The 12,362-nt window shown below is 47.4% G+C and overlaps 2 protein-coding genes across 2 annotated transcripts in view; both read left to right on the top strand.

Annotated features, from left to right (window-relative positions):
- Positions 1 to 12,362, top strand: part of FHL5 (four and a half LIM domains 5) — a 375,977-nt gene that overhangs the window by 215,706 nt on the left and 147,909 nt on the right. The window lies entirely within an intron of this gene.
- Positions 9,199 to 12,362, top strand: part of UFL1 (UFM1 specific ligase 1) — a 43,384-nt gene continuing 40,220 nt past the window's right edge. Inside the window, exon 1 of the mRNA XM_075268189.1 lies at positions 9,199 to 9,428. Coding sequence (XP_075124290.1) covers positions 9,352 to 9,428 — 77 coding nt within the window. The 5' untranslated portion in view covers positions 9,199 to 9,351. The remainder of the gene's footprint in view (positions 9,429 to 12,362) is intronic.

The following is a 12,362-nucleotide window of genomic DNA, read 5'->3' as shown; positions in this document are numbered from 1 at the left end:
CATTTTCTCATGGCCTTTGGGCATGCGCAGTCTGCTCTGCCTGAGGCCTAGAAGTTACAAGCCACTGCCAGAAGAGGACTCTGCTGACAAAGATGGAGGCGGCACTGGAGAGAGTTCTCTCACAGCATTGGGGCCACTCCCAGTGCTGTTTGAGATCTGGGCCCGTCCCCAGTGCTGCGAGACAGCTAATTGGCATACTGAGAAAAAACGGGATTGTAGGCAAATGATGGCGCAGAGAAGATGACGAAAGATAGGAGAAGAATAGCCCTTCTTAAGGCTATTCTGACGTGGTACCTAGAAAAAATTGTGTCTTTAAATCCAGACTACAGATTGTTAAATAGGACCGTTCATCAGTTGTGCCACCTGCGGGTTTATATACTGCTACAAAGCCGATAGTCCGCTGAATTCAGCACACTATCGGCTTTCACGATCTGTGCCCCGAGTGAAGAGATATTGGTGCCGATACCGTAGCTCTTCACCGTCAGAAGGGCGTCCCGGACAGTCCTTCCTTCCTTCCTCACAGCAGTGTCTATTGTGCTGTACGGTGAGAGCGGGGAGGAACGCCTCCCGCAGTACTCGTCTACGGACGAGTACTATCAGGAGGGGAGGGAGGCATTCCTTCTCCGCTCTCACAGTAAAGTGCTATAGACACTGCTGTAAGGAAGGGCGTTCCTGACTGACTGTCCGGAACACCCATCTGACGGTGAAGAGATAGCTCTTCACCTGGGGCACAGATCGTGAAACCAGCACACCAGTCGACCACGAGTGTTCAATGAATGGATGTCATGTAACCTCTGCAGAGTTGAATGGTACTCTCGACAGTCTACCGTTGGTCAAATCGCCGCCGATTTGAATGTGGTGCGCCAGGATCTCATTTACACCAGGGCTGTACGCCGAGAAATGCATCTCATACGCTTCATCAGTCAACGCCTGACCCGTGTCCCTTTGCTTACGCCGCAACACAGAGTTTGAAGATTGGCATAGTCCCCTGACCATTGTCATTGGACCATGGAACAGTAGCGGCATGTGGCATGGTCTGATGAATCATGGTTCCAGTTGTACAGAGCCGATGGGTATGTGTGAGTGTGGCATATGCCCCATGAAGCCATGGATCCTACATGCCAACAGGGACGTGTCCAGGCGGGAGGTGGCTCCGTCATGGTCTGGGCCATCTTCACATGGTCGCAATTGGGCCCCATTGTCCGGGTGCAGGGATCAATGGCCAGTGCTCAATACGTGCGACTTATAGCAGACCATCTGCACCCCTTTCTGGTGTTGGAGTTCCCTGATGGGGATGCTGTGTACCAACAGGACAATGCAACATGTCATCACTCATTGGTGGCATGGGACTGGCTTAATGAACACACCAGTGACCTCACGACCCATGATTGGTCTGCCCGCTCTCCCAACCTCAACCTCATAGAGCATTTATGGGATGCTGTGGATACCAGTGTCCGCTCCATGGACCCGGCGCCAACTACAAGGGACCAATTGTGGGCTGCAGTGCAGACTGTGTGGATCAGTATCCCTCCAGAACTCTTCCAACACCCCGTGGAGTTCATGCCTCATCGTCTTGCTGCAGTTATCAGGGTTTGCGGAGGGGTGACGCGCTATTAACGGCGTATCTGGTACTTTCCCATGCTAGAAATCCGACAGTGGGACAGAGGAAATTTTTGACTTCCCACCTTCCAAACCCCATCATTTTTTTATTTTTCTGTTCACAGAGCCAAATGATGGCTTAATATTTGCTGGACAAATTGTACTCCATAATGGTACTATTTGTTATTCTGTATAATGCACTGGGAAACTGGAAAAAAAAAATCAGAATGGACTAGAATTGGAAAACAAGTGCATTTTAGACTTTTACAAGCTTCATTTTTACAGTGTTCACTCTGCAACCTTTATAAACATTTTTATTTCATAAAAGTTACCATGTTCTGACACCTGTAACTTTTTTATATTCTTGCATAGGTCCTTCGGGCCCCTTCACATGGCGTAAGCGTGCCGCTCATTTAGACACGTATACACGTGTCCGAGCGCGGCGCTTCAAATCAGAGCCCATTGATTTCAATGGGAAGTGCGTGTATATACGCAAACCAAACGACTGGACCGATCTTCACCAAATTTGGTACAGAGATACTTCAGGTATCCGGGAAGATTTAAGATGAGACTCCAACTCGCTCGGACGTACCATTGCTGAGATACAGCATTCCAAATACAATGTCCCCCCCCCTCCCTTAGCCAATACAAACCTGCAAGTCTTTCACTCATATTCCAACTGCAATACACACGGTCACTCCACATGCACAATACAACACTGATATCCAAACTGAGATTACACGCATCAGAGGATTAGATACACAGATCAGCACACAGTATCACACGCCATAGGATTAGATACACGCGTCTGCACACAGTCCCACACACCAGAGGATTAAATATGCGCTTCTGCACACAGTTCCACACACTGAAGGATTAGATACGTGCGTCTGCACACGGTTCCACGTGCCGAAGGATTAGATACATGCGTCTGCACACAGTACCACACTCCGGGGGATTGGATACATGCGTCTGAACATAGTACCACATGGCAAAGGATTGGATACACGAATCTGCACACAGTTCCACACACCAGAGCATAAGATATGCATCTCTGCACACAGTACCACATGCCGTAGGATTAGATACATGCGTCTGCACACAATACCACATGCCGTAGGATTAGATACGCGCCTCTACACACAGTTCCACATGCCATAGGATTAGATACACGCCTCTTCACACAATACCACACCGGGGAGGATTAGATACGTGTGTCTGCACATAGTAACACACTTTGGAGGATTAGATACATGCCTCTGCACACAGTACCACAAGCCAGAGAATTAGATACGCGTCTCAGCGCACAGTACCACACGGGGGAGGATTAGATACATGCGTCTGCACACAGTACCACACGCCAGAGGATTAAATACGCGCGTCTGCACACAGTACCACATGCCGTAGGATTAGATACGCGCGTCTACACACAATTCCACACGCCGTAAGATTAGATACGCACCTCTTCACACAATACCACACAGGGGAGGATTAGATATGTGTGTCTGCACACAGTACCACACTTTGGAGGATTAGATACATGCCTCTGCACACATTACTACAAGCCAGAGAATTAGATATGCGTCTTAGCACACAGTACCACAAGCCGTAGGATTAGATACGCGCATCTACACACAATTCCACACGCCGTAAGATTAGATACGCACCTCTTCACACAATACCACACAGGGGAGGATTAGATATGTGCATCTGCACACAGGACCGAGGGTTAGATATGCGCGTCTGCACACAGTTCCACACGCTAAAGGATTAGATACGTATGTCTGCACAAAGTACCACATGGGGAGGATTAGATACGCACCTCTTCACACAATACCACACAGGGGAGGATTAGATACGCACATCTGCACACAGTTCAACACGCTGGAGGATTAGATACGCATGTCTTCACATAGTACCACCGCCAGAGGATTAGATACGCGCATCTACACAAAGTACCACATGGGGGAGGATTAGATACGCGCATCTGCACATAGTTCCATACGCCAGAGGATTAGAAACGCACATCTGCACACAGTACCACATGTCGTAGTATTAGATACGTGTGTCTGCACACAGTACCATACGCCGGGGTATTGGATACATGTGTCTGCACACAATACCACATGCCAGAGGATTGGATACGCGCAGCTGCATACAGTTCCACACACCAGAGGATTATATAAGCACGTCTGCACACAGTACCACATGCCGTAGGATTAGATACGCGCGTCTGATTACAGTTCCACACGCCAGAGGATTAGATACACGCGTCTGCATATAGTACCACATGCTGTAGGATTAGATACTCGCGTCTACACACAGTTCCACATGCTGTAGGATTAGCCAATTCTTATGGGGCCAGTACACAAACATAAAATGTAATATACCCGTACGAAGCCGGGTCCTCTCTCTAGTACAGTATAATTTCCCAAAGTAGGGGGTCTGTGTGGCAAGAGCAGTGTTCCAGGTAGGTGAAAATCCACCCCTGGTGCACCAACTGCTTCATTTGCAAAGAACTTTAAAGTTGTTGTGCTCCTGATCTACAAAAGTGACTTACATAACAATGGTATGGTGTATCATTGTAACATGGTGATGACAGTTCAATATTGTAGACTCCCTTTAAAGGGGTTGTCGCATCACAGACACTTATCCCCTGAAAGTCCCCCTTTGAATGAAGTGACAGTGCACTTGCATGACCTACACTCCATTTACTAATATGGGATTGACAGCTCAAGATTACAGTCTCAGCAGTCCAAAAGCAGTGAACAAAATGATTCATTCACATGGAGAATGCAGCAGGACTTTCAGTTTATTGGTTTCCTGATAACTGGGGGACCTATTGGTCTGATCCTTATCCCTGGTTGACATTAGCCATTGTATTCCGTCCGGAAGGAGTCCGCATGGAGACCCCCCGGACAAAATACAAACGCAATTGCTGTGCTGTCAAAGCACATAGACCCCATAGACTATAATAGGGTCCATGTGCTTGCCGCGCACTGCCCGCACGAATCATGCGGACTTTTTACGGACGGAATACAAAAGCAAATGTGAACCAACCCTTAGGTTTGGTTCACACATTAGTATGCCATCCATCCGTTTGAATTCAGTTTGAGACTAAAAACGGACTGATGCACATACTGATTGCATACTGACACCTTTTTAAGCTGATAGCAAACGCTGTCCGTCCCCTAGGGGACAGATAAGGGTTGGTTCTCACTAGCGCTTGTATTCTGTCCGCAAGGAGTCCGCATGGAGACCCCCCCGCCCCCCCGGACGGAAAACCAACGCTAATGCAAGCGCTGTGTAGTTAACTGTGCAGACTTTTTTAACTGGATGCAACTGCATGGTATATCTCAGCCTACTGCACTATTCCTTGTGGCAAAATAGAACAAACCTCAGTGGATTTCACCTGGACTGAGGCCTGTTTAACCTCAATTAGGTGAATAGTGGTCTATTGATCCACCTATTGATGTATAATCCATATGTGTAAGAACCTTTCTCAGTACATATGGTAAACTGTATCATATACCATGGTGTGACAGCAGCCTCTGCTGTAGATTCCTTCTGAAATGCCAAGCAAACTAATGCGCAGTTCACACTAGTGCCGCTGTGCGCCCGCCGTGTTTCCATCCTAATCCCCGGAAAAACTGCATAGGGGACAGCTTGCTGGTGGTCAGTTTTAAAACCCATTCATTTCAATGACTTTTTAAAGCAAACCGCCAATGTCCATATGCGGCCTCTCTGCAGTGAAACCATTTTTTTTTCTTTGCACGGACATAAAGTCCTGCATGTCCAACTTTGTGTCTGTGCAAAAAAAAAAAAAATGGTTTCACTGCAAATAGGCAGCATATGGACACCGGCGGTTTGCTTTAAAAAGCCATTAAAATGAATGGGTTTTAAAACTGACCACCGGCAAGCCGTCCCCTGTACAGTTTTAATGGGGATTAGGTCGGAAACCCAGGGCGGACAGCAGCACAAATGTGAACGCCCCTAATGCCCGGTTCACACATGCTGATGTGTTCCATACATAAGAGTCCGCATGAGGACCGCTTTGGACGGAATACAAGTGCAACTGCAAGCGCTGTGCAGTTCAAGCACATGGACCCCATTATAGTCTATGGGGCCCATGTGCTTGAACTGCACAGCGCTTGCAGTTGTGCTTGTGTTCCGTCCATAGGGGTCCTCATGCGGACCCTTACGGAAGGTACACATCAGCATATGTGAACCATGCCTTAGGGCTCCTGCACGCGGCGTAAGCGCGCCGCTCATTTAGACACGTATGCACGTGTCTGAGCGCGGCGCTTCAAAACAGAGCCCATTGATTTAAATGGGAAGTGCGCGTATATCGGCATATACGCGCGTTTCCCATTGAAATCAATGGGCTCTGTTTTGAAGCGCCGTGCTCGGACACGTGTATACGTGTCTAAATGAGCAGCGTGCTTATGCCGTGTGAAGGGGCCCTTAGACAGAATGCTGTGCTGTTTTATTTGGTAAAATGACATCTTAAAGGGATCCTATCATTAAAACTCAATTTTTTCTTACTAACACATCGAAATAGCCTTAAGAAAGGCTATTCTTCTCCTATCTTTAGATGTCTTCTCTGCACCACCATTCGGTATAAATCCCGTTTTTTGTCGATATGTAAATGAGTTCTCTCACAGCACTGGGAGCGGGCCCCAGTGCTCAAACAGCACTGGGGACATCCTCAATGCTGCAAGAGAACTCTCCAGTGCTACCTCCATCTTCTTAAGGAACGGGGTCTGCACCGTGTCTTCTTCTGGGGGTCGGCTTCAAACTTCTATGCCTCGGGCAAAGCCGACTGTGTATGCCCCCCAGCCACAAGAAAATGGCCGCTTACACAGTATTGTGTTAGTGAGAAAAAATTGAGTTTTAATGATAGGATCCCTTAATGGGTGCATTGGGTTCTGTTGGTGTTTGTCATATGAAAGTTAAGTCTAGCCCACCGGTGAATCCCGTAGTGGACCCCTAAACCAGGTGAGCTCAGTTTACTCATTGTTCTTCATAGAGATACTCACCATACAGCATTTTAACCAGGTTATGTTGAGTATAAAATATGGAGCAGATCATTTAACAACTGGTCACTGGGCCATTTTCTCTGGTTCAGGACTGGATTATTCAAATCACTTTTGCATCTTTTTTTGGTGGTACATGGGGCTTTATTGTTGTGTTATCTTATGTTTGCAACTTGTTTTCTTTTTTTATACCCAGGAAAATATAAACAAAAAAGAGGGAAAACATTTACAGTAAAGTAAGGCCCTATTCACATCTGCGTTCAGTATTACGTTTGCGGAGTCCTCCTGGGGACCCCCGAATGGAATTTTAAACACATTAAAAGGTAGTTAGCAAAGAAACCACACAGACCTCATAGACTATAATGGGGTCTGTGAGCTTTCTTCGTGGTGTCTGCACGAATTATGTAGAGAGAAAAGTACTTCAAGCACTAGAGATGAGTGAACACTGTTCGGATCAGCCGTTCCGAACAGCACGCTCCCATAGAAATGAATGGAAGCACCTGGCACGTACACTTTGCCAGGTGCTTCCATTCATTTCTATGGGAGCGTGCTGTTTGGAACGGCTGATCCGAACAGTGTTCGCTCATCTCTATCAAGCACCAATTTTCACTCTGCATGATTCATGCGGATACTGCACAGAAAACACGGACCCCATTATAGTCTATGGGGTCCATGTGGTTTCTTAGCTAAGCGTGTTTTAATGCGTTCGGTATTCCATTCAGGGGGTCCCCAAGCAGACTCCCTGAATGGAATATCGAACGCAGATGTGAACCAGGCCTAAGGTCATGAAATGCAACCTCCTACTGAACAGTGCAGAGCTTATCAATGTGATGTGACCACCGGGCCGGAAGGAGAACCACATCATGGCAGCTCCCTTAGCTATATATAAAGCACTGAGTATTCAGTGATCAGGAAGGTAGATATGATAAAAAAAGTGTCCCTGCCTTCTCTCTGGGATGTTATAACAGCCAGCTGCATATTTTGACACCTGTAATTTTTTTATATTTCAATTTTCGGAGCTGTGTAAAGTGTCTCTTTTTGTGGGACAGAAGTAGTTATTATTGATACCATGTTGGGAATGTATAATGTTTTGATCACTTTTTATTATTTCATTTTTTTAAGGAGGCAAAAAGTTGAAAAAAACCCACCAAATCAGCCATTTTCATTTTTCTTCCTGCTACGGTGTCTATTGTATGGGACAATTCTTCTTATATTTTAATAGTTTGGGCATTTTTGGGCTTAGGAATGCCTAATGTGTTTATGTTTGATTTTATTTATTTACATTTCTATGTGATCTAGGGAAAGGGCGGGAGTTAAACTTTTATTTTTTTAATGGTGATGGGACGACTCCCATGATTGTACCGAGGGATTGGGGGAGGCGTCCTGTTACCGAATATAATAGGATAAGTGAAAGTACCCAGTACTTAGATACCGTGCTCGCATTTGACCACGGCATCTGAGTGATTAAAAGCTCCTGATCGGCACAAACTTCAGAGCAACCACCATAGTTAGTCATGTGTATCAGGAGGTACATGTACGTGGTGCACGTAGGTGCTAAGTTGGCGACGTTTTATGAATTTGTGAACAAGTGTCACATAATATTTGTAGATATGTCCAAAACTAGATATGATAGATCTAATATGATAGAAGTTTCTATAAGGGGGCGTTCACACTACCGTCGGTGTCCGACATGTAGTGTCCGCTCCTAGTGTCCGCTCAAAATCTGTCACGGACATTAGGAGCGGACACTAGCTGTGTCCGTGACACCTGTCATTCATCTCAATGGGCATCGGGTGCGTTCTTTTGCACTCCGTGCCCGTCCTTCCCTGTCCGCAAGTGAAGATGTCCGACTTCTCAAGCGGACAGAAGAACCAGGGTTTTCTTGAGAAGTCGGACATCTTCACTTGCGGACAGGGAAGGACGGGCACGGAGTGCAAAAGAACGCACCCGATGCCCATTGAGATGAATGACAGGTGTCACGGACACAGCTAGTGTCCGCTCCTAATGTCCGTGACAGATTTTGAGCGGACACTAGGAGCGGACACTACATGTCGGAGACCGACGGTAGTGTGAACGCTCCCTAATGTAACATAAAAAATAGAAATACCAGCTGCAGATGTGATCATAGCTTTATGTTCTAGCAGTACATGAAGTATACACGATTCTGGCCACTATAGTTGGTGTAGTTACATTCAAAGATGGTTGGTTTTGTCTATTTCCACGTGAAAAAAAAAAAAAAAAAAGACTATTCCATGTCAAAAACTAAAAATATCCTTGTACCGTGTTAGCCAGGGGATATGAAATGAAAAAATTTTTTGGAGAGCAGTCCTCAGTATCAACTACTGAGGACTTCTCTCAAAAAAATTTCTTTCATGTCAAAAACTGTTGATGAAATCGCTGTGCGCTGTTATACGAGTGTCTAGCTCTGCCAGCAGGGGGCGCAGCATAATGTACCCTTACTAGATTGCAGGGGCATGTATGCGTATGATAAAGCGGCAGGGTTCGGTCCATGAAATGCTGTATATGGTACATAGGCTGTAACCACAGACTCCAGATGTGACACTGTTGTTAGATCCCACACCTCGTACCGTGGCCTCTGCAGTACACACTACACAGCTAAACGCGAAGTTACTGACTGCTGTCTCTTGGCCTCCTGCACTCGCCGTAGCATGACGTGTAGTTGAACCGCAAGACGCGACATTTCAGCAACACAGACATGTCTGCCGACTGGGAAGAGATTCGGCGGCTTGCGGCCGATTTCCAGAGAGCTCAGCTGAGCGATACCGTGCAGAGGTAAGCGGCCATGTACGAGGAGACACGGGGGTAGTGGCGGCAGGGCTCCATGTCTACTGCGCGCACGGTGCCCATAGGCAGCTGCTACTCCTCACTTGGGATGGAAATCAGCTGTGCTGAACCTGTTGGGCTTGTACCTGAGCCGAGAGCGGAGCCAGGGCCTTGTATAGTAATTTACCCCATATGTCAGGTACGTGCTCAGGTAATAAGAGGGAGCAGCCACCTGGCAGTGCTTATCTGTAGAGTGCAGGCCCCAGGACCTTCCACCACCTCCTTACATCATGGCTGCTCCACTCATTCTGTTCCAATACACTTGGAATTATTATTGTAGCCCCCACCAGTGATGTTACTGAAGTTCTGCGGGCACTAGTGCAAACTTTGCTCAGTGCCCCCTCCCCACAGCGTATTCTTCATAGCCACAGTTATGGATACTGGAGTGGTATCTCAGATTCTTATAAGGAATACAGCTATAGTAACCACCTCTACGGTTAGCAGGAATATGATGAGTAAGCAATGCTGTGCATGTAAACAATACTGGCAGCTGATCTGCTGGGATCTTACAGTGTAACAGATCAGTGAGGCTCCAACATCTGGGAGCCCTGCTGATCAGCTATTTAAAGGGACCCTGGTTCTTTTGTGAGCACAATCTTCCCTTCACTTTTTACTTACTATTTACACACATTATCTGTTTTATAATGACCATGCAATGTAATTACAGCCTGTAATAACATTGCACGTTTGCTATAAAACAAATGGCATGCAGTGTAAGTAGTGAGGAGGGCCCACACAGTATAAAGGGCTCCCCGTGGTGTCCCCCCACAGCTTAGTGTGCTCCCAAGAACCCTCCCCTTCCCCCCAAGTATAATCTGCTCTGAAAGCCCCATTTTCGTGCTATTATTGTACTCTGGGGTCTCCTCAGACCCCAGAGTATAATAAGTAGAAGCACAGGGAAGGTGCATAAAAATAACCCCTTTGTTAAAAATAACAAACTCTTCTGGGTATCCTTGCTGCATCTGACTGTCTCCAGTGTACTTTTCAGGCCTCTTTAGCCTACAAATAACATCATGCGCCTCAGAGGTCACGCTGGTGTCATGATATCATGACCACTGAGGCCCAATTGCAGTTCTCAGTGGTGTCCCCCAGAGTGTGGAAGCTGGAAGAGCCCTGAAGAAGACGCTGGGGACTGTTGAAATCTCAGAAGAGGTGAGTATAAGTGTTTTTACTTACCCCCCCTGGGCAGGCTTCTATGTGAGAGGGTCCCAGTAGCATATACGTATATCGGATATTGACAGACCCTTTTCCATTAATGGTCCTGTCCACAGAGTGCAGATCTCATCTGCCTGAAGTTTATACCGGACATAATGGTTGGGGAATCAGGTTTTTGCCGACTGCTATCATGGTGCTTCAGGAACCCCTGTCCCTCCGATCACAGCCCCTGTTAATGTGATCCTTACTTCACTGGTTCCCGCCATTCCCAACCAATCAATGCTGTTAGTTGTGGGGCCTGATATGCAATTTCAATTCTGAATCACACCCCTTGCCTAACACTGCCCTTCTGACATTACAGAACTTAAAGGGTTATTCATGTAACGATATATCCAGCAACCATCTCCAGTACTTTTAAAACTTAGCCTTTATTTCATATGAATTCCGGATAAAATTACATCCATTATGAAATTAAAAAAAAACTTAAAGGGATCCTATCAGTCAGACACAATTTTTTGTAGGTACCACGTCGGAATACACTTAAAGAGGACCTTTCAACATTTTGCCCATAGGCAGTTCTACTGTATATACTGCCAGAAAGCTGACAGTGCGCTGAGTTCAGCGCACTGTCGGCTTTCCCGATCTGGGCCCAGTGTGAAGAGCTTACGGTCCCGGTACCGCAGCTCTTCTATGGTCAGAAGGGCGTTTCTGACACTTAGCTAGAGACGTCCTTCTTCACAGCACAGCCAATCGCGCTGTACTGTGGAGCGGGGAGGAACTCCCCCCTCCCTCCCTGATAATGCTCGTCTATGGACGAGCTGTGTGAGCAGAGGGAGGGGGCGTTCCTCCCGGCTCCCACAGCACAGCGCGATTGGCTGTGCTGTGAAGAAGGTCGTCTCTGGCTAAGTGTCAGAAACGCCCTTCTGACCATAGAAGAGCTACGGTACCGGGGCCGTAAGCTCTTCACACTGGGCCCAGATCGGGAAAGCCGACAGTGCGCTGAACTCAGCGCAGTGTCAGCTTTCCGGCAGTATATAGAACTGCCTATGGGCAAAATGGTGAAAGGTCCTCTTTAAGAAAGGCTATTCGTCTCCTACCTTTCGTCGTCTTCTCCGCTCCGCCGTTCGCCTACAATCACGGTTCTTGATGGTATGTAAATCAGTTCTTCTGCAGCACTGGGGGCGGGCCCCAGTGCTCAGACAGCACTGGGGGCGTCCCCAATGCTGCGAGAGAACTCTCCAGCGCCGCCTCCTCAACTTCAGCAGCGTCATTTTCAGCCTCTTCTTCCGGCGCTGGCTTGTGACTTCTAGGCCTCGGGCCTTGGGCAGAGCAGAGTGCGCATGCCCACAGGCCATGAGAAAATGGCCTCTTACAATACTGTGCAAGCGGCCATTTTCTCGTGGCCTGTGGGCATGCACAGTCTGCTCTGCCCGAAGCCTAGAAGTTTACAAGCCATCGCCGAAAGAAGAGGCTGAAGATGACGCTGCTGAAGAAGAGGCGGCGGCACTGGAGAGAGTTCTCTTGCAGCATTGGGGACGCCCCCAGTGCTGTCTGAGCGCTGGGGCCCGCCCCCAGTGCAGCAAAAGAACTCATTTACATACTGATAAGAACTGGGATTATAGGCGAACGGCGGCGCGGAGAAGACGACGAAAGGTAGGAGACGAATAGCCTTTCTTAAGGCTATTCCTACGTGGTACCTAGAAAAAATTGTGTCTGACTGATAGGATC

This window comes from Leptodactylus fuscus, chromosome 3, assembly GCF_031893055.1.
Source record: "Leptodactylus fuscus isolate aLepFus1 chromosome 3, aLepFus1.hap2, whole genome shotgun sequence".
Classification (NCBI taxonomy): domain Eukaryota; kingdom Metazoa; phylum Chordata; class Amphibia; order Anura; family Leptodactylidae; genus Leptodactylus; species Leptodactylus fuscus.
The sequence above is the reverse complement of the archived record's forward strand: the minus strand, read 5'-3'. Positions and strand labels throughout refer to the sequence as shown.